This window comes from Capra hircus, chromosome 10 (assembly GCF_001704415.2).
Source record: "Capra hircus breed San Clemente chromosome 10, ASM170441v1, whole genome shotgun sequence".
In the NCBI taxonomy this organism is placed as follows: Eukaryota; Metazoa; Chordata; class Mammalia; order Artiodactyla; family Bovidae; genus Capra; species Capra hircus.
This window is the reverse complement of record NC_030817.1, coordinates 55,023,524-55,046,111: the sequence shown is the minus strand read 5'-3', so window position 1 is coordinate 55,046,111 and position 22,588 is coordinate 55,023,524. Positions and strand designations below refer to the sequence as shown.

Sequence of the window (22,588 nt, the reverse complement as noted above, 5' to 3'; positions counted from 1 at the left end):
GAACCGAATTAATTCAAAGATTCTGTCTTTTATTTCTCAGAAAGATACTGTAATGATTAATTTGCCTTTGTCTAGAAAGTGACTGAGATCCTAATTTATGAATATGTGTGTCTGTACACATTATATACATTTTAAGTCAGAGTGGAACAGTCTTATGTTGTTTCTAGGTATTTAGAATTTATAAAAATTACCTACTGAAGTAATAGTCTAAAGAAATATATCTGTAAATAGTGCTCAGTGTGTTTTTCTTATGGACTAATAATTACAAAGTTGGGAATAAAGATATTGATTTAGAACCATATTTTATGTGCATGTGTGTGTCAGGGGTGCTGAGAATGTATGCATTTTCTTTTTCATTCTCATATCATTCAAATTTTTAAATTTAGGATCAGCTGAAAAGTGAAATTCTTACAAGTAACAATATACCCCCAAACCATCAATACAGTAAGTAATGGTAAAAGTTTATTTTATGTTATAGGAAACGTGGAATTAAATACTTTAATATACTTTTTCTGATAAAGTTATTTTGACAAAGAGAAAGTATTAATTTTATATGTTAGTGTCATGATACAGCATATTTGGTATATATTTTAGTATTTAGAAATAGATTGTAACGCTTACACCACTGGAGAGTGAGAGAGAAGGGCTCTGTGGCTATAGTTCACTCCCAACAACTAACCCCCTTGACCTTCATGTTTTTTCCCTATCTTGTTATCGTCTACTTTGTTTTAGGAATTAGATTTTCTTTTTTTTTTCTTTGTTTAATAATGAAATCTCTGAGGTCTTGATATTCAGGTTACTTTGAACATGTCAGTATTGTAGTGTTAAGACAAACTACTCCAGAGATTTAAAAAAAATGAAGCATAGATGATTATAGTATAGCCTCCCAGGCGGTGCAGTGATAAAAAATCTGCCTGCCAATGCAAGAGATGCGGGAGTTGCATGCCTGCACATAGTTGATTTATAGTATTATGTTAATTTCAGGTATACAAAGTACAGATAATGTGTTTTTACAAATTATACTTCATTATGGATTATTACAAGATATTGGGTCTAATTCCGTGTGCTGTACAGTAAATCCTTATTGCTTATCTGTTTTATGTGTTGTAGGCTGTACATGTTAATCACATGCCCTGATTTGTCCCTTCTCCTTCCCTCTCCTCTTTGGTAGCCACAAGTTTATTTTCTACATCTGTGAGTCTGTGTCTGTTCTGCATATTCAGTCATTTGTGGTTTTTTTTAGATTCTGTATATAAATGATATCATGTAATATTTGTCCTTGTCTTATTTCACTAAGCCTAATATTCTCTAAGTTCATCCATACTGCTACATATGGCAGTATTTCATTCTTATGCCTGAGTAATATTCCATTGTATATATGTACCATATTTCAATCCGTTCCTCTCTTGATGGGCATTTGGGTAGCTGGAATATCTTGGCTGTTGTAAATAGTGCTGCTGTGAACATTTGGGTGCAAATGTCTTTTCAAATTAGTGTTTTTATTTTTTCAGGATATACGCCCAGAAGTGGAATAGCTGGGTCATACGGTAGTTCTATTTTTAGTTTTTTGAGGAACCTCCATACTGTTTTCAGTAGTGACTGCACCAGTTTACATTTCCCACGGACAATGCACCGGGGTTCCCTTTTCTTCATAGTCTCTTTGTTAGAATATGTTATTTGTAAACATTTGTTATTTGTAAGCTTTTTGATGGTAGCCATTCTGACAGATGTAGGGGGTAAATTCACTGTTGTTTTGATTTGAATTTCTCCAGAGATCTTTTCTGTTTCTTGGCAGCCTTACCTTTATTTATTTTTGAGTAGATCTCTAACAAAGCTGCCTGTATATTATTTATCCCATATATTTTCTCTGCTATTCTTTTTTTAAATATAAATTTATTTATTTTAATTGGAGGCTAATTACTTTACAATATTGTATTGGTTTTGCCATACATCAACATGAATCTGCCACAGGTATACACATGTTCCCCATCCTGAACCCCCCTTCCTCCTCCCTCCTCATACCATCTCTCTGGGTCATCCCAGTATACCAGCCCCGAGCATCCTGTATCATGCATTGAACCTGGACTGGTGATTCGTTTCATGTATGATATTATACATATTTCCATGCCATTCTCCCAAATCATCCCACCCTCTCCCTCTCCCACAGAGTCCATAAGACTGTTCTATACATCCGTGTTTATTTTGCTATCTTGCATACAGGGTTATCGTTACCATCTTTATAAATTCCATATATATGTGTTAGTATACTGCATTGGTGTTTTTCTTTCTGGCTTACTTCACTCTGTATAATCGGCTCCAGTTTCATCCACCTCATTAGAACTGATTCCAATGTATTCTTTTTAATGGCTGAGTAATACTCTGTAGTGTATATGTACCACATATTATCCATTCGTCTGCTGATGGACATCTAGGTTGCTTCCATGTCCTGGCTATTATAAACAGTGCTGCGATGAACACTGGGATACATGTGTCTCTTTCAATTCTGGTTTCCTCAGTGTGTTTGCCCAGCAGTGGGATTGCTGGGTCGTATGGCAGTTCTATTTCCAAGTTTTTAAGGACTCTCCATACTGTTCTCCATGGTGGCTGAACTAGTTTGCATTCCCACCAACAGTGTAAGAGGGTTCCCTTTTCTCCACACCCTCTCCAGCATTTATTGCTTGTAGACTTTTGGATCACAGCCATTCTGACTGGTGTGAAATGGTACCTCATTGTGGTCTTGATTTGCATTTCTCTGATAATGAGTGATGTTGAGCATCTTTTCATGTGTTTGTTAGCCATCTGTATGTCTTCTTTGGAGAAATGTCTGTTTAGTTCTTTGGCCCATTTTTTGATTGGGTTGTTTATTTTTCTGGAATTGAGCTGCAGGAGTTGCTGTATATTTTTGAGATTAGTTGTTTGTCAGTTGCTTCATTTCCTATTATTTTCTCCCATTCTGAAGGCTGCCTTTTCACCTTGCTTATAGTTTCCTTTGTTGTGCAGAAGCTTTTAATTTTAATTATGTCCCATTTGTTTATTTTTGCTTTTATTTCCAATATTCTGGGAGGTGGGTCATAGAGGATCCTGCTGTGATTTATGTCGGAGAGTGTTTTGCCTATGTTCTCCTCTAGGAGTTTTATAGTTTCTGGTCTTACATTTAGATCTTTGATCCATTTCGAGTTTATTTTTGTGTATGGTATAAGAAAGTGTTCTAGTTTCATTCTTTTACAAGTAGTTGACCAGTTTTCCCAGCACCACTTGTTAAAGAGATTGTCTTTTCTCCATTGTATATTCTTGCCTCCTTTGTCAAAGATAAGGTGTCCATAGATGCATGGATTTATCTCTGGGCTTTCTATTTTTTTCCATTGATCTATATTTCTGTCTTTGTGCCAGTACCATACTGTCTTGATGACTGTGGCTTTGTAGTAGAGCCTGAAGTTAGGCAGGTTGATTCCTCCAGTTCCATTCTTCTTTCTCAAGATTGCTTTGGCTATTCGAGGTTTTTTTGTATTTCCATACAAATTGTGAAATTACTTGTTGTAGCTCTGTGAAAAATACCGCTGGTAGCTTGATAGGGATTGCATTGAATCTGTAGATTGCTTTGGGTAGTATACTCATTTTCACTATATTGATTCTTCCAATCCATGAACACAGTATATTTCTCCATCTATTAGTGTCCTCTTTGATTTCTTTCAGCAGTGTTTTATAGTTTTCTATATATAGGTCTTTAGTTTCTTTAGGTAGATATATTCCTAAGTATTTCTTTTCATTGCAATGGTGAATGGAATTGGTTCCTCAATTTCTCTATTTTCTCATTATGAGTGTATAGGAATGCAAGGGATTTCTGTGTGTTGATTTTATATCCTGCAACTTTACTATATTCATTGATTAGTGCTAGTAATTTTCTGGTGGAGTCTTTAGGGTTTTCTATGTAGAGGATCATGTCATCTGCAAACAGTGTTAGTTTTACTTCTTCTTTTCCAATTTGGATTCCTTTTATTTCTTTTTCTGCTCTGACTGCTGTGGCCAAAACTATGTTGAATAGTAGTGGTGAAAGTGGGCACCCTTGTCGTGTTCCTGAGTTTAGGGGAAATGATTTCAATTTTTCACCATTGAGGATAATGTTTGCTGTGGGTTTGTCATATATAGCTTTTATTATGTTGAGATGTGTTCCTTCTATTCCTGCTTTCTGGAGAGTTTTTATCATAAATGGATGTTGAATTTTGTCAAAGGCTTTCTCTGCATCTATTGAGATAATCATACGGCTTTTATTTTTCAATTTGTTTATGTGGTGTATTACATTGATTGATTTGCGGATATTGAAGAATCCTTGCATCCCTGGGATAAAGCCCACTTGGTCATAATGTATGATCTTTTTCATGTGTTGTTGGATTCTGATTGCTAGAATTTTGTTAAGGATTTTTGCATCTATGTTCAATGATATTGGCCTGTAGTTTTCTTTTTTTTTGTGGCATCTTTGTCAGATTTTGGTATTAGGGTGATGGTGGCTTCATAGAATGAGTTTGGAAGTTTACCTTCCTCTGCAATTTTCTGGAAGAGTTTGAGTAGGATAGGTGTTAGCTCTTCTCTAAATTTTTGGTAGGATTCAGCTGTGAAGCCATCTGGACCTGGGCTTTTGTTTGCTGGAAGATTTCTGATTATAGTTTCAGTTTCTGTGCTTGTGATGGGTCTGTTAAGATTTTCTATTTCTTCCTCGTTCAGTTTTGGAAAGTTGTACTTTTCTAAGAATTTGTCCATTTCTTCCATGTTGTCCATTTTATTGGCATATAATTGCTGATAGTAGTCTGTTATGAACCTTTGTATTTCTGTGTTGTCTGTTGTGATCTCTCCATTTTCATTTCTAATTTTATTGATTTGATTTTTCTCCCTTTGTTTCTTGATGAGTCTGGCTAATGGTTTGTCAACTTTATTTATCCTTCCGAAGAACCAGCTTTGGCTTTGTTGATTTTTGCTATGGTCTCTTTTGTTTTTTTTTTGCATTTATTTCTGCCCTAATTTTTAAGATTTCTTTCCTTCCACTAACCTTGGGGTTCTTGTTATTCCTTTTCTAGTTGCGTTAGGCGTAGAGTTAGGTTACTTATTTGACTTTTTTCTTGTTTCTTGAGGTATGCCTGTATTGCTATGAACCTTCCCCTTAGCACTGATTTTACAGTGTCTCACAGGTTTTGGGTTGTTGTGTTTTCATTTTCATTCGTTTCTATGCATATTTTGATTTCTTCTTTAATTTCTTCTGCGATTTGTTGGTTATTCAGCAGTGTGTTGTTCAGCCTCCATATCTTGGAATTTTTAATAGTTTTTCTACTGTAATTGAGATCTAATCTTACTGCATTGTATCAGAAAAGATGCTTGGGATGATTTCAGTTTTTTTGAATTTACCAAGGCTAGATTTATGGCCCAGGATGTGATCTATCCTGGAGAAGATTCTGTGTGCACTTGAGAAAAAGGTGAAATTCATTGTTTTGGGGTGAAATGTCCTGTAGCTATCAATTAGGTCTATCAGGTCTATTGTATCATTTAAAGTTTGTGTTTCCTTGTTAATTTCCTGTTTAGTTGATCTATCCATAGTTGTGAGTGGGGTATTAAAGTCTCCCACTATTATTGTGGTATTATTAATTTCCACTTTCATACTTGTTAGCATTTGTCTTACATATTGCAGTGCTCCTATGTTGGGTGCAGATATATTTATAATTGTTATATCTTCTTGGATTGATCCTTTGATGATTATGTAGTATCCTTTTTTGTCTCTTTTCACAGCCTTTGTTTTAAAGTCTATTTTGTCTGATAAGAGTATTGTTACTCCTGCCTTCTTTTGGTCTCTATTTGCATGGAATATCTTTTTCCAGCCCTTCACTTTCAGTCAGTATGTGTCCCTTGTTTCGAGGTGGGTCTCTTGTAAACAACATATATAGGGGTTTGTTTTTGTATCCACTCAGCCAGTCTTTGTCTTTTGGTTGGGGCATTCAACCCATTTACATTTAAGGTAATTATTGATAAGTATGACCCCACTGCCATTTACTTTATTGTTTTGGGTTCGAGTTTATACACCCTTTCTGTGTTTCCTGCCTAGAGAAGATCCTTTAGCATTTGTTGGAGAGCTGGTTTGGTGGTGCTGAATTCTCTCAGCTTTTGCTTGTCTGTAAAGCTTTTGATGTCTCCTTCATATTTGATGAGATCCTTGCTGGGTACAGTAATCTGGGCTGTAGGTTATTTTCTTTCATCACTTTAAGTATGTCCTACCATTCCCTCCTGGCCTGAAGAGTTTCTATTGAAAGATCAGCTGTTATCCTTATGGGAATCCCCTTGTGTTATTTGTTGTTTTCCCCTTGCTGCTTTTAATTTTTGTTCCTTGTTTATTTGATTAATATGTGTCTTGGGGTGTTTCACCTTAGGTTTATCCTGTTTGGGACTCTCTGGGTTTCTTGGACTTGGGTGATTATTTCTTTCCCCATTTTAGGGAAGTTTTCAACTATTATCTCCTCAAGTATTTTCTCATGGTCTTTCTTTTTGTCTTCTTCTTCTGGGACTCCTATGATTCGAATGTTGGGGCGTTTAACATTGTCCCAGAAGTCTCTGAGATTGTCCTCATTTCTTTTAATTTGCTTTTCTTTTTTCCTCTCTGTTTCATTTATTTCTACCATTCTATCTTCTACTTCACTAATCCTATCTTCTATTTCACTAATCCTATCTTCTGCCTTATTCTACTGTTGGTTCCCTCCAGAGTGTTTTCGATCTCATCTATTGCATTATTCATTATATAATGACTCTTTTTTATTTATTCTAGGTCCTTGTTAAACCTTTCTTGCATCTTCTCAATCCTTGTCTCCAGGCTGTTTATCTGTGATTCCATTTTGTTTTCAAGATTTTGGATCATTTTCACTATCATTATTCCGAATTCTTTATCAGGTAGATTCCCTATCCCTCGTTTGTTTGTTTGGTGGGCATTTATCCTGTTCCTTTACCTGTTGGGTATTCCTGTGTCTCTTCATCTTGTTTATATTGCTGAGTTTGGGATGGCCTTTCTGTATTCTGGCAGTTTGTGGAGTTCTCTTTATTGTGGAGTTTCCTCGCTGTGGGTGGGGTTTTAAGGGTGGCTTGTCAAGGTTTCTTGATTTGGGAAGCTTGTGTCAGTGTTCTGGTGGGTGGAGCTGGATTTCTTCTCTTTCGAGTTGAATGAAGTGTCCAGTAATGAGTTATGAGATGTCAGTGGGTTTTGAGTGACTTTGGGCAGCCTGTATATTGAAGCTCAGGGCTATGTTCCTGTGTTACTGGAGAAATTGCATGGTCTGTCTTGCTCTGGAACTTGTTGGCTCTTGGGTGGTGCTTGGTTTCAGTGTAGGTAGGGAGGTATTTGGTGAGCTCCTGTCAATTATTGTTCCCTGGAGTCAGGCTTTCCTCTGGTGTTCTCCGGATTTGGACTTAAGCCTCCTGCTTCTGGTTTTAAGTCTTATTTTTACAGTAGCCTCAAGGCTTCTGTATCTATACACCACTGTTGATAACACATCTAGGTTAAAGATGAAAAGTTTCTCCACAGTGAGGGACACCCAGAGAGGTTCACCGAGTTACATAGAGAAGAGAAGAGGGAGGAGGGAGATAGAGGTGACCAGGATGAGATGAAGTGGAATCAAAAGAGGAGAGAGCAAGCTAGCCAGTAATCACTTCCTTATGTGCGTTCCACAGTCTGGACCGCTCAGAGATGACCACGGAGTTATGCAGAGAAGAGAAGAGGGAGGAAGGAGACAGAGGTGGCCAGGAGGATAAAGGGGGTATCAAAAGGAGAGAGACAGATCCAGCCAGTAATCAGTTCTCTAAGTGTTCTCCACCATCCAGAACACACAAAGAGATTCACAGAGTTGGGCAGAGAAGAGAAAGGGGAGGGAGGAGATAGAGGTGACCTGGTGGAGAAAAAGGAGAGTCCAAAGAGGGAGAGAGCAGTCAAGCCAGTAATCTTGCTTCCAAGTAAAAATGGGTAGTGAAGATTGGGTTCTTAAAGGTACAAAATTGATAACAAATACCAAAAAGCACAGATTAAAAATCTAGAATAGAGGTTGGATTTCAAAAATACAATATTAAAGAAGAAGAGAAAAAAGTCACAAAATTATAAAATATATATATGAAGTTTGCTTTAAAAAATAGTGTCTCTCTCTCTTTTTTTGCATAGTAATAGTAGGTTATAAAAATGAAAATTAAAGGAGTAATAAAGGACTTAAAAATAAAAAATAAAAATATTGAATGATAGTAAAAATAGAAAAACATATCTAGGACTTTATCTGGTGGTGGTGTGGGCAGTGTGGGGTCAGTTCATTTTTAGATAGTTCTTTGATCTGGCTTATATTTCTCAAGATCTATAGGCCCCTTCCTATGTAGTCAGTACTGTCTACAGGGTTTCAATCTGTTGCACCTGTCACTTCCAAGGAGGTTCCCTCTGTTTTAGCTTCTTCTGTTTGCTGGTCTCTTCAGTGTCTAATTTCTGCCCTCGCACAAGGGGGCAGTGGTGGACACTTTTTTAGGCTCACTTGTTCAGTCGTGCTGTGGGGAGGGAAGGACGCTGCAAACATGTAACACTGGTGTGTGCTCGCAGTGTCTCGGCCACACTGGGTTTGCCCCCGCTCACGGCTTGTGTGCTTTCCCTGTCTACACTGCTGAGGCTCTAGGTTGCTCTGCCGGGAACCGTCTGAGGCTGGCCCTGGGTTGTATGCACTTTCCAGGTCTAAGCCACTCAGGTTCAGGTACTCGGGTAGTCCTCAGAGGAGCAGACTCGGTTGGGCCTGCATTTTGTGCCCTTCTCAGATCCGAGCAGCTCAGGTGATGAGGTGTTTGGCGAGCGCAGTCGCTGCGACTTATTGCCTCCCCCGTGCCTGCCGCTCGGTTTTCTGGGTGTACAATCGGCTCACCTTCTGAGGCAGATGTTGACTGTCTAGAATCCCAAGGAATCTTGGTTAGCAAGGAAGCCTGCTTGCAGTTTGGTAGATAATGCCTCTCTGGGGCCGTGATTTCCCCCCTCTGGCTCTGGCTGCCCTCGCCTGCCTGTGTCTGGAGGACGATGGGCTGGCCTGCAGCTGGCTAGCTCTGCTCAGTCCTTTGTCCTGTCAGCGGGCCTGAGGGTGCCTTAGGTTGGGGCTTTTCATGGAGCTCTAGTCAGTCCTTTGTTCTGTGAGCGGTTCCGGCAGTGTCTTAGGTTATGGCTTTTTGGGTGATAGCTATCCTACAGTCTGGTTTGCTGTCTCAAGTTAGTTCCCTCAGATTGCCCTCAGGGCATTCAGGCCTGGTCCTTACTCTAAGCAGCGCAGCCCACGCCTCCCTGCCCAGCCCCGCTTGCTAGTGGTGGGTGCAGGCGTCTGCGCTGCTTCTCTGCTGGGGGAATTACCGGTGGGCACGTAATCTGTGGGTTTTAATTTTTTTTTTTTTCCTCCCAATTATGTTCCCCTCTGTGGTTCCAAGGCTCGCCACAGACTCGGCAGTGAGAGTGTTTCCTGGTGTTTGGAAAGGTCTCTTTTTGAAGACTCCCTTCTCGGGATGGAGCTCCATCCCTACCTCTTGTCTCTATTTTTATCTTTTATGTTTTTTCCTACCTCCTTTCGAAGACGATGGGCTGCTTTGCTGGGTGCCTGATGTCCTGGGCAGGCATTCAGAAGTTGTTTTGCGGAATTTTCTCAGGTTCACATGTTCTTTTGATGAATTTGTGGGGGAGAAAGTGGTCTCCTCGTCCTATTCCTCTGCCATCTTAGGCCCGCCTCTGCTATTCTTTTGTATATATTTAGTGTACCTCTTTATGTTTCTTCTCAGTTTTTATGCCCATGTTCTTCTATATTCCATACCACTATGTTTCACTTTTGTTTTTTTTTATTCTTTTATAGCTAACTACCTTTATATGAGAGTTGGCACTTTCTCTTTATGTCCACAAGCATGCCTGTTTAATGATGGTAAAGCTTTCAGATCCTGTTAGTTTGTGAGAGCATTTAGTTTGATTCATGAAAGAACTTGTTCAGAAAAATCTGCAACTTTATTCTTGGGGATGTTTCAATTATAAATAACCTCTAAATAAGTTAAAAAATTTTATATAATCTTACACATATTATAAATACTATGAAGTGAAGTGAAGTGAAGTGAAGTCGCTCAGTTGTGTCCGACTCTTTGCGACCCCATGGACTGTAGCCTACCAGGCTCCTCTGTCCATGGAATTTTCTAGGCAGTAGTACTGGAGTGGATTGCCATTTCCTTCTCCAGTGGATCTCCCCGCCCAGGGATCAACCCAGGTCTCCCACACTGCAGACAGACACTTTACCGTCTGAGCCACTAGGAAGTCCTATAAATAAGATATCACAATTTATATAACTTTAATACTATTCACAATTATAATTTAGTACATTACTTTTTGCTCTGTCATATTCCCTGATACTCTTTTTTTATACGACTTAACTTCAAGAATATTGTCTTCTTTTGAGTCTAAAACTATATATGTAATAATCATTTTGAAAATTATAAAGTAGTAAGCAATTTTTTCTGGGTAATATGAATTTCGTTCATCATTCTGTTCCTAAATTCTAACTATGATTAAATAAGATGAAAATTAATCAAGTTTTATTTCCTATCTTGTATTGGTATTTTTTTGTGGGGGCATCTCAGACAATAATGATTATTTTTAAAAAGAATTTTATTGGAGTATAGTTGATTTACAATGTTTTGATAGTTTCATGTGTACAGCAAAGTGAATCAGTTATATATATATATATATCCACTTTTTTTAGATTCTTTTCCCATATAAGCGATTATAGAGTATTGAGCAGAGTTTTCTGTGCTATACAGTAGGTCCTTATTAGTTATGTGTTTTATATATTATAGTAATGTGTATATGTCAGTCCCAATGTCCCAATTTATCCATACCCCTGTATTAGTATTTTTAATGAATAATAAAATCATTAAATATCTTGCAGCAAGGAAGAGAAACATAATTTTACACAGAGTGTAAATAATCAAGATTAGATTGTGTATATTTTGTGCATTTCTTAGAGGCATAGAATACCATGTTCCTCCTTGGAGATTCTACTTTTACCATTGAGTTTGAGAATTCTTATTATGTAGATGAATAGATGCTTAAATAGTTTTTGGTGGTGATTTTTAAAAAAATATTTTTGAAAATGTATTTTTGATCATTTTTCTTTACTTTCAAGGTAACAGTGTTCTCATAATTATTTACAGTTGTTCATAGGTAAGGGCATATAAACATACCTTATGTCTTCCCATGTTGTGTAAGTTTTTCAGCCAATATCAGCCTCTGCAAAACTTTACATGAATCCTTATGCAGAAACAGAGCTCAAAACACCTAAACTTGATTGGAACATAGAAGTACAAAATATTGCAATTGAACTGACGAAACCTCAGGTAAGATTCATTTAAGGACTTACAGCTTTGACTAGCCTTGAATCTCAACAGCTTTTGTCCTCTGTGACTGTTCCTTCTTCACTGTTCTGGTGGTTCTTTTGGTTTGTTATTGTTGAGTTTTGATTCCTCAAAATAGATTATATGTATTATTTTAAAATAGAATAAATACCAAATATAAGAAATAGTTTTCTTTTATTTTTTCTGTTTTTCACCTTATTGGTAGAGAATCCTACCAAATTATAGTACATGACATGGTTCCATTTAATTCCCAGTTCTTGATGGAAAGTTTTAATGGTTTTATTTTCTTTTCTCAGATTCTAATAGCAGACTCTTACATTAAATATTGTTTACTTAATTTTTAGAACAGCTGTGTTGGCAGTTTTTTTTCCTTTACTTGTTTCTCAAATTTGATTATGTGCCTAAGGAGTTTCAATAACTAACTTGGAGAACTGGAAGTGAAAGGAGGATGAGGGGTTTATAGTTAATTGAACTTTTAGCTCAGTGCAGTCCAGTATACATATAATGAAAGTTATATGTGTAATTTTAAATTTTCTAGTAACTACATTAGCAAAGTAAGAAAAGAAATTACTGAAATTGATAACATTTTATTTAACTTAACATACCCCAAATATTATCATTTCAACATGTGAAAAGTGAAAGTGAAGCCACTCAGTTGTGTCCAACTCTTTGTATCCCCACGGACTGTAGGCTACCAGGCTCCTCTGTCCATGGGATTTTCCAGGCAAGAGTACTGGAGGAGGGTGCCATTTCCTTCTCCATATGATCTTCCCGACCCAGGAATCAAACCCGTGTCTCCTGCATTGTAGGCTTTACCATCTGAGCCACCAGGGAAGTGGTGATTACATTTCAACATGTAATCAAAATTAAAAATTGTTACAATATTTTATATCCTTTTATTTTTTCTTAAGTCTGCAAAATTTGGGGTATGTTTTACACTTACAAATACATTTAAGTTCATGCTATCCACATGATAAGTACTGGTAACTCTTAGGTTAGACCCCTCCTTTCTTTATCTTACTTCTCGGTGTGTGTGTGTGTGTGTGTGTGTGTGTGTGTGTGTGTGTGTGTTCCTCCATGTGAGTTGTTTTGTATTGGTGGTTAAATAATTTTGTCTTGCTTTAGTTATGCAGTAATTCCCTGGAGCAATTTAGAAACTTAGCTTATAGGTTGCCACTACTTGAAATGATGGTCCAGAGGAAAGTATGTTTACTTTTAGCACTAAGCCAGTTTCATGTCAGTAGTAACAGATACCGTATTTCATTGGTTCTAAGATTTACGTTTATTTCACACTTTAATATATGTGAAAATAGGATGTATATTATTATTGGTGGTATGATGTTTAATTGGCAGGGCTTAATATTATCTTAAAATTGGTGGTTTCTTAAATTTGATGAAATATATTATTGAATTGCCAAGCAACTATGGTATTCATTGTTCAGATAATTTGAAATCTCACTAGGCAGAAAATATAATAAAATTTGGTGTTTATCCATGTTGTGATGTAACAGATGTATCTTGGTTTTTGTTTTTATAGTATTTAAGTATGATCGACCTTTTGGAGTCAGTGGATTACATGGTTAGAAATGCTCCTTACAGAAAATATAAGCCTTATTTACCACTTCATACCAATGGTAGACAATGGTAAGTTAGAATTAAAAAAAAATATTTTATGTAATCATATGATTAGAACTCTCAGAGCTAACAGACCTTTAAAAACATGTAACTAAGCCACTTTTTTTAATAGACGTTGGAGGGATATCTTTTATATTATGTCCTTGTTACTTTTTTTTTATAAACACATTCTCTTGTATTCTTGCTCCTAGATTAAATTCTTAACTTAGCATTCAAGACTTTTCAACATTTTTTGATCAGATTGCCCTTCAGTCATGCATATGAACTCAATTGGGATACTATTAATTTCACACAGCATGCCATTTTGTGTCTTTGTTATTTTGCTTTGACATACCCTCTTCCTGGAATGGTTTGCTTATTTCATAATGTATTTAAGTCAGAGAACTGAAGTATTGGTGAACTGAAATGTTATGGCTGAACCTTTGTAAGAATACAGTTAATAAGAACAAAAAAAGTAACAGTGTAGCTGTAAAATGTCGGCGCTATTTTCCTGCCTTTTTAAACCTTCATATTCCAATGTGTATTAACAAAATTTGGTTTGCAGGTGGAAATATGCAATCGATTCTGTTCTTGAAGTTCATATAAGAAGGTATACACGGATGTGGTCATGGAGTAACATAAAAAAACACAGGCAGTTGCTCAAGAGTTACAAAAATGCCTATAAAAATAAGCTAACCCAGACCAAAGTCCCAGAAGAAATACAGAAACAAATTCAGGTATATCTTGCATGTATTGGGAAGCTGTTATTTGTTAAATCATCCTTAAGTATTATTTTTTCTAGATATAAATTAAAAGACAATTTTAGGAGGAACAATACTGAGTTCTTTTTGAGAGAACTGTATGGAAAATGCAAAGTGTTTTACCTGTATTTTTCCTTTAAAAATACCTTCCTAATATCAGCCTACTATAAACTGGAGAAATGTGTTTAGTTTTTATAATAATAATATTTAGAAAATCAATATCAGAGCTGTTTAAATATGCAGTTATTATTAGCTAAAAATGTATTATTTGTTTTTTAGAGGCTTTTTTTAAGAGTTCAAAGTATTTGTAAAAATGTAGTTCTTATTCCTTAAGATAGGAATCTTATTTACCCTCTTTTGAAATACAGAAAAACACTGTATTAAATATATAATTTGCTGAATATCGTCTGGTCTTGATTATATCACTATTGTTGCCACAAATTCATAATATAAAGAATTGTTATTCTGAAATATATGACAGTCACTAGTATTATATTTTAGAAAAAGCATCAGTTTTCTCAACATCTTAGATCTGTTATTCTCGTATATAAAATGGAGATAGTATGTAGCTTATACTGTTGTGGGAATTGCATGAAATAACAGACTGAACATCTGATAAACAGGTCACCCAGTACATGTTAGAGTCCCCTCACATAAATTCCCCAAGTCAGTTTCTGCTTTAGCATGCTTGATTTGAAGAATTTTACATTCTTAAATTTTGTATTTTATTTAAGTGCCTTTAGTATAATGATTGTAAATAGCATAGAGAAGAGGGAGTCCAAAGTTAACAACCATAAGGCTAATACCTAAAACAGGTCCCCCTCTTAAATATTTTTGCTTCCATTTCCATGTATGGCTGTCTCTGTATTGTTGTGGTTTCATTAAAATTCTTACTTTCATATTTAACGAGGATTTACTTTTTTGCAAAATTGTTCTCATATTGCAAAATATAAAAATGTAAAAGCCAAATATCTGTTCAAATTTATACTTATACTTTCATTAGATCACAAATACTGTTTGTTCATAAGCCTAGAAATATAGATGAAAAAAAATTGTTTAATGACCATTTTCTTTGTTTACAAGTGTCCCTTTGTTTTATAGGACTTGGAGAAGATACTAGATGTTTTTAACATAATTTTAGCAAGGCAACAAGCACAAGTTGAGGTAATCATTTTTATTAGCTGATTTTATGTTTTAAATGGGTTAATGCTACTCCTTTAAACCTGGAATCAATTTAAGTTGCTTAGAGAGTTGTTTAGATTTACTCAAATGATAATAAAGGTTGAATTTTCATGGCTCAGTCTCAGGAAAAAATAAAATTGGAATATTGGGGAAAAAAAACCTCAGTAGTATGAAGGGGAAAAATTCCTAATTTTATAACAAAATTTTTGCTAATCCCGCAGAAGAAAGTAAGTAAAAGTCAACCATAGTCCTAGCAACACAGAATGCAGGTTTTAACATTTTGATATGTAGGCTTCCAGTTTTTCTCTCATGCATACGTACCTAGTTACTTATGCTTTGTAGCCCCTAGTATTTCCCTTTATTTCCTCTTCCTTCCCGTCCTTCACCCATCTTCTTTTTTCTCTCCTTCTCTCTCCTTCTCTTCCTTCCTTCCTTGTCTTTTTTTTCTAAAATTGGATTCAGTTTCTTTGTAATATTTTCAGTATTTATAGTCTCTTTGTAGTAATAATTACTGACTTATCTTACTTGATAACTTGTCATTTCTGTTATTCTGTAACATAACTTTTTTGGTAATCAAGAGATAGTTAGGGAGATTGTGATGAACATGTAGACACTACTGAATTTAACATGGATCACCAATAAGGACCCACTGTATAGCAGATGGAAATTCTGCTCAATGTTATGTAGCAGCCTGGATGTGAGGGAAATTTGGGGGAGAATGTATACGTGTGTATGTATGGCTGAGTCCCTTGCTGGTTACCTGAAACTGTCACAACACTGTTCATCGGCTTTGTTGTTGAGTCGCCCAGTCGTGTTTGACTCTTTGCGACCCCATGTAGTGCAGCATTCCAGGGCTCCCTTTCCCTCACCACCTCCCGGAGTTTGCCCAGTCCATGTCTAATTTTGATTGGTGATGCCATCCAACCATCTCACCTTCTGTCACCGCCTTCTCCTCCTGCCTTCAATTGTTCTCAGCATCAGGGGCTTTTCCAATGAGTTTGGCTCTTTTTAGGTGCATTTCAGCAAAGCGCTGAAGAACATGAGGGAGTCAACCAGAAAGATACCTGAGGAAAAAGTATACCAGGCAGAAGTAGTAGAGCCAGCTGCAAGGATTTGGGCTAGGAGCACATCTAACTCATTCAGGGAACTAAGTAGAGTGGTGAAAGAGAGGAGACACCGCTGGCTGTGGTTAATGAGGTCAGAGAAGTAAGGTGCTAGAGGAGGGCGGGAGGTGCTTGTCAGTACTGGGGAGGATGTCAGGTTGTGGAAAGTGTTGTAAGCAGTTGTGTGGATTTGGGCTTATATTCTGAGTTGAGGAGCTATTTTGAGAACAGAGCGATACAGTCCAGTGTAGGTTTTTAAACGTTACTCTGGCTGCTCCTTTGAAAACAAAAGCCCATAGAGGGACAAGGATGAAAACAGAGAGGACATTAGGATGCTATTGAACTATTTGAGATGAGAGATAATAGAAGTTTGGCTGAGAATAGTGGCAGTGGAGGTGATGAGAAAGGCTCAAACTCTGGAAATATTTTGAAGATAGAGCCAGTATTTCCCATCTAATTAGATATGGGTTTTATGAAAGGGAGGTTGGAAGTGACTATAGGGATTTTGGCTTGGAGCAGCTGGGAAGGATGGAGTTGCCATGAAATGGGATGGGGAAGACTAGATGGAACATGCTTGGGTGAGATGGGACAAGATCAGGAGCTCTTTCTGGGACTGATAGTTTAAGCCATCATACATTAACTTGGAGATCGGGAGGATGCAGTTGGATGCATGGATGTAGCGTTTGGAAGAGAGGTCTGTGTTGGATATATACACATATTTAGAAGGGGTCAGCACATAGATGTTATTTAAAAAGCCACAGCATTGGATGAGATCACGTAAGTTAGAGTACCTGGAGCTTAGAGTACCTGAAGTCCAAAGACCCAAAGTCTTTGTATTGTTTATAGGTCAGAGAAGTGAGAGCCATGGTTACCATGGAGGAGTTGTCAGAGAGGTAGGCTGAAAGCTCTATGACAGTAATAACCTCAAAGTCAAGTGAAGAAAAGATGTCAGGGAACAGGAAGTGATCAGCTGTGACAGATGCATCTCATTGGCCAACTGAAATAAGGACTGAGGATTTATCAGATTTGGGATGTTTCAGCTATTATTTCTTCAAATAATTTTTTAGTTCCTATTTCTTCCTTCTTTCCTTCTTGGTCTCCAAATTTCAAATGTGTATATGTATATATATAATATACACAAATACACATATATATGTGTGTATATATATATACACACACACACACATATTTATATATGTGTGTATATATTTAACTTATATGCAGAGTACATCATGAGAAACGCTGGACTGGAAGAAACACATGCTGGAATCAAGATTGCCGGGAGAAATATCAATAACCTCAGATATGCAGATGACACTACCCTTATGGCAGAAAGTGAAGAGGAACTAAAAAGCCTCTTGATGAAAGTGAAAGAGGAGAGTGAAAAAGTTGACTTAAAGCTCAACATTTCAGAAAATGAAGATCATGGCATCCATTCCCATCACTTCATGGGAAATAGATGGAGAAACAATGGAAACAGTGTCAGACTTTATTTTTTTGGGCTCCAGAATCACTGCAGATGGTGACTGCAGCCGTGAAATTAGAAGACACTTACTCCTTGGAAGAAAAGTTATGACCAACCTAGATAGCATATTCAAAAGCAGAGACGTTACTTTGCCGACTAAGGTCCGTCTAGTCAAGGCTATGGTTTTTCCAGTAGTCATGTATGGATGTGAGAGTTGGACTGTGAAGAAGGCTGAGTGCCGAAGAATTGATGCTTTTGAACTGTGGTGTTGGAGAAGACTCTTGAGAGTCCCTTGGACTGCAAGGAGATCCAACCACTCCATTCTAAAGGAGATCAACCCTGGGATTTCTTTGGAAGGAATGATGTTAAAGCTGAAACTCCAGTACTTTGGCCACCTCATGTGAAGAGTTGACTCATTGGAAAAGACTGTGATGCTGGGAGGGATTGGGGGCAGGAGGAGAAGGGGACGACAGAGGATGAGATGGCTGGATGGCACCACTGACTCGATGGATGTGAGTCTGAGTGAACTCCGGGAGTTGGTGATGGACAGGCAGGCCTGGCGTGCTGCGATTCATGGGGTCACAAAGAGTCGGACATGACTGAGCGACTGAACTGAACTGAATGTATTTCTGTTTATCTCATGTAACATGGATGCAGTGACCCTCTGATAGTTTAAACATCTTGATTATATGACTGTTGGCATCTGTAGACTTTTCCCCTTGAGAAATGGTCACATTTTTCTTTTTCTCTTTGTGTTTTGTTTTTGTATGTCAGGTGATTTTGGATTGTATTCTGGATGATGTGATTATTATGTGTCCTTTGGAAAATGTTTGATATTTTGTATTGACACACAGTCTGGTTTGGTTTTGATTTTAAGTTGTGTTTTGCCTTCTGTGGATAGTGATTTAAATCTCAGTCCAGTTCTTTCAGTCTTGGTGTGATGGTTTGAGTCTGCTTTGCACATGAGTAATATAGGAGTTTGATACTTGTGCAGATGATTTATATCCTGCTTCAAGTCTCTAAACTTTTGCTGCTTTCATTTAAATCAGTTTCATACTAAACTGAAAGTTCATCATTGGATTTAGCCGTAAAGAAATCATTTAAAGAGCAAAATTTATAGGATATTATAGATAGAAATTTGATAGGAATGAGAGATAGTGGAAAATGAGGAATTGGAGAGAGTAAGTTCAGGCAGTCCTGATACTTCATTGTAAGTGGAAAACAAGATAAAGGATGGCAACTGGTGGGCATTGTGGAGTCAAGGAAAGGTTTTCTAAGTTACTTTTGTGGCTCAGATGCAAAGAAACTGTCTGTAATGCAGGAGACCCAGGTTCAATCCTTGGGTAGGAAAGATCCCTTGAAGAAGGCAATGGCAACCCACTCCAGTATTCTTGCCTAGAGAATTTCATGGACAGAGGAGCCTGTCTGTCTTGTCTATGGAATTGCAAAGAGTCGGACATGACTGAGTAATTAACACTTTTGTTTCTTTTTAAAAAAATACTGTGTTCTGTTTTATATAATATTCCATAGAATTGTTTGTCCAACATAATTTTGAATAACTGACTAGTATTCCATTCTGTTGATGTACTGGAATTTGCTTCACAATTTCCTCCTGGTTACATTTAATTATAAATGACACTACAGTGAGTACCCTTGTCGTTACATTTTCTGAAGCAAATTTTTTTAAGGACAAATTCCCCAAGGTGGATCAGAGAGTGTCTGAGTATTTTAAAAGGTATTTGCTACTGCTGTGGATTGTTTCTATGAATTAGAGGAATAGTTTTCCAGAAGAAACAGTTAATTCCAATCCTCAATAACACCAGTTGCTTGAAAATTGAAGGAAGAAGATAAATTAGTTGTTGTAGCTAAAGAAGGGCAGGATGTAGATGAAGAGATGACAGTTAGATTCATCCTAAATTGATGCTTTTTCGTTATAATAGAAAATCTGCAGGGCCAGAGAGTTTAGAATGTAGGCTGAGGATTGGCTGAAGTTATTTACCTTGGCCCCTTAGCTAGATAAGGAAGGGAAGTGAAGGCAACAGAGGTGGTATTTAGGAAAAAGTGAAAGGGATCTGCATCCCTCTTCATATTAGGTTTATACACATTGTAAAAGTTCTTTGTGGTCTCATATAGATACATTTTACAGTGGAAAATAAAAATACATACTCATCTATGCTAGGAGAGCAAAGAAATTAAATATTATTTCATATAGAATACAAACCAGCCAGCTATATATATTTTTTACCCATTACATTTCTGACTCTTGAAGATGAATTAAGCTTGACAAAAGATAGTTACAACTGAGATATAATTGAGACCATCAGTGATTTTGTGGACAGAAACAAACCTGTTTCCCTATATAATATCTACTTGTCAAAGAAAGCTTAGTTTAAATCGAGTTGTTAATCAAACTATTCTCTGTACTATATAATTCAGCTCTTTTCTTTAACTTCTCTTTTGGATTATTTCACTTTTTGGTATACACTGAAGCTTGCAGTATGTTACCAATTCACTACCAATTTAAAATATTTTAAATTTAAAGTGGGAAAATTATTTACTTATTCAGGGAATGAGAAGATAGAGTCTAAATTACTTAACCCCTTTATTCTTTTTATCCTTTCGTTTTCCACTCTTGAGTTATTCATCTGTATTTTACTAACAAGGGGTGAAGACAAGGAGCAGCAGATAAGCCAAGATTTGTTGAGAAAGAGGATAAAATGATATTTGAGCACTTTCTAATTTTATTTATATTCTGTCCCCAAACTATGTTCATAGTTAGCAAGTCAACAGTGTGTATGGATTATGAAATGGGATTGTTAAATTTGATTTTTGAGATCACGTATCTTCCTTTCAGGGAACTTTTAATTTTAATAACCTGCTGTCCTCTTGACTTCTTACCTTAAAAATTTAGAAAACACATTCTCAGAAGAATTTTACTTGAAACCTTATCTGAATCAGTCAAAAAATGCAGCTTCATCAGAAAGCTGTCAGTATGTGTGGAAAGTAATTAATAGTGAATTGTGTTAACCAGATAATGCTGAGAATCAGTTCAGAAGGAACTAGCTATATTGACTGCTTACCACTGTTCTTACCTGCCTGGACCTGAAAGTGAAGAGGGCATTTATTCTTTAATTAAATTTTTTGATTTTTAATTTTTAGGTGATTCGATCAGGGCAAAAATTGAAGAAAAAGTCTACTGACACAGCCGAGAAACGTGGAGGCTGGTTTAGTGGGTTTTGGAGTAAGAAGGAATCTAAGAAAAAAGATGAAGAATCTTTGATTCCTGAAAGTAAGTTCTAAGTCATATGACTTATTGCACACTGGTAAGGAAAAAATATATAAATTTTGCTTTAGCTAGTTAGTTGAATTTTACTCTGTAATAATCTTGAAGTAAAAGTAGCTCAGTATAGTAAACATACATATAAGCAGATATATCAGGATGAAACATTTCCATGTTTATTTAAAAGGAAGCTTTAAATTTTTGAGGAAAGTCATTTGTGTAAAAATTTGAAAGCTGAAATTCAGAAATCTCACATGTAGCATTCTTTATTGTTACTTTTTACATGAATATTTAATTAGATGTTTCACTTAATTTTCAAAATACTTAGGAAATTGTGAAATTGCTGTGTGACACATGAATTGCCTTAATGTTATGTCTTCATTTTCTTGACCTAAATAAGCAAAATACATGTTTAACAAGTCATCATATATATTAGAGGAAATTACTTTGCTGCTTTTGCTTCAGTGTTTGTGTCTATAAATTTAGGCCACCTGTTAAGTTGTTTTGATTTATTCACAGTCTGTGTAAGACTGAAGCAACTGATTTCTTAAAATATTGTCTTTTTATAGCTATTGATGACCTTATGACACCAGAGGAAAAAGATAAGCTCTTTACGGCTATTGGTTATAGTGAGAGCACCCACAACCTAACTTTGCCCAAGCAGGTAATTATTTAGGTGGTAATTATTCAGGTGGTTTCATTTTTCTGTATTATCTTGAATTGGATTAAACAAGTTATTGATTTTTAGAGTAGCTAGTAAAAATATGTTGCAGTTTGTTTCTGCTTTGTTGTTGTTCAGTCGCTAAGTCATGTCCAACTCTTTGCCACCTCATGGGCTGCAGCACACCAGGCTCCTCTGTCCTCCTCGACGTCCCAGAATTTGCTCAAATTCATGTCCATTGAGTTGGTGATGCTATTCTAGCACCACAGTGTGAAAGTTTTGCTTTAGTGTTTGTTAAATGTTTCAGTCAGACCTTACCATTTAAAACTGTCTCCAACTTTCGATATACTTGCTTTAATGAGTGTGAGAATAACTGATAAAAAGTACTTATTGCAGAGGTAATTAAGTCTTTTAAAATTTTATCCTTCTTGTGTGAGTGAAATAGAACTCCTGTATGAAAGAGTGAGCAAAATCAAAATGTGTGGCTCATTGGATTTGTGTAAAGCACAACTATGTAATTACCATCCAGGTTAATTTATGGACCTTGCAATAGATAGGGCATTATTTTGAGATCTATCTCTGTTCTTTGACTAGTTGTATTTTGTTCATTTTCATTGCTGTATAGGCATTTTCATTTGGAAATACCACTTTATTCATACTTTTGTCGATTGGCATTTGGGTTGTTCGTAGTTTTTTGGTTGTTATGCTATTAACTGCTTGTAAATGTCTTTTAGTGGGTATATGAGGTTTTCTGCTCATTCAATCCTTTGTAATGGAATTGCTGTATCATAGGATATGAGTATATCTAACTTTAATAGATTCTGCTAAATACTTTTCCAATGTGGCAAACATTTCTATCAATAGTATATGAGGATTCTCATTATTCCATGTCTTTACCAACTCTTATCATTATCAGTCCTTTAAATTTATCCATTCTAAATGGTGAGTATGTAGTATTTCATTGTGGTTTTAATTTGTATTTTTTGGATAACTGAAGAGGTTTTTCACTTTTTGTAAATCTTCTTTTGTGAAGTGGCTTTTGAGTCTCTTGTTTCTTATTGGGTTGTCTTTTTCTTGATGATTTGTAGAAGCCTTTTATGTATTTGT

The 22,588-nt window shown here is 36.4% G+C and overlaps 1 protein-coding gene across 1 annotated transcript in view; it reads left to right on the top strand.

Annotated features, from left to right (window-relative positions):
- VPS13C (vacuolar protein sorting 13 homolog C) overlaps positions 1-22,588 on the top strand; it is a 181,405-nt gene that overhangs the window by 35,668 nt on the left and 123,149 nt on the right. Inside the window, 7 exon segments of the mRNA XM_018054289.1 lie at positions 387-444; positions 11,270-11,397; positions 12,953-13,059; positions 13,595-13,766; positions 14,892-14,954; positions 20,700-20,829; positions 21,390-21,484. Of these exon segments, the coding sequence (XP_017909778.1) occupies positions 387-444; positions 11,270-11,397; positions 12,953-13,059; positions 13,595-13,766; positions 14,892-14,954; positions 20,700-20,829; positions 21,390-21,484 (753 nt within the window).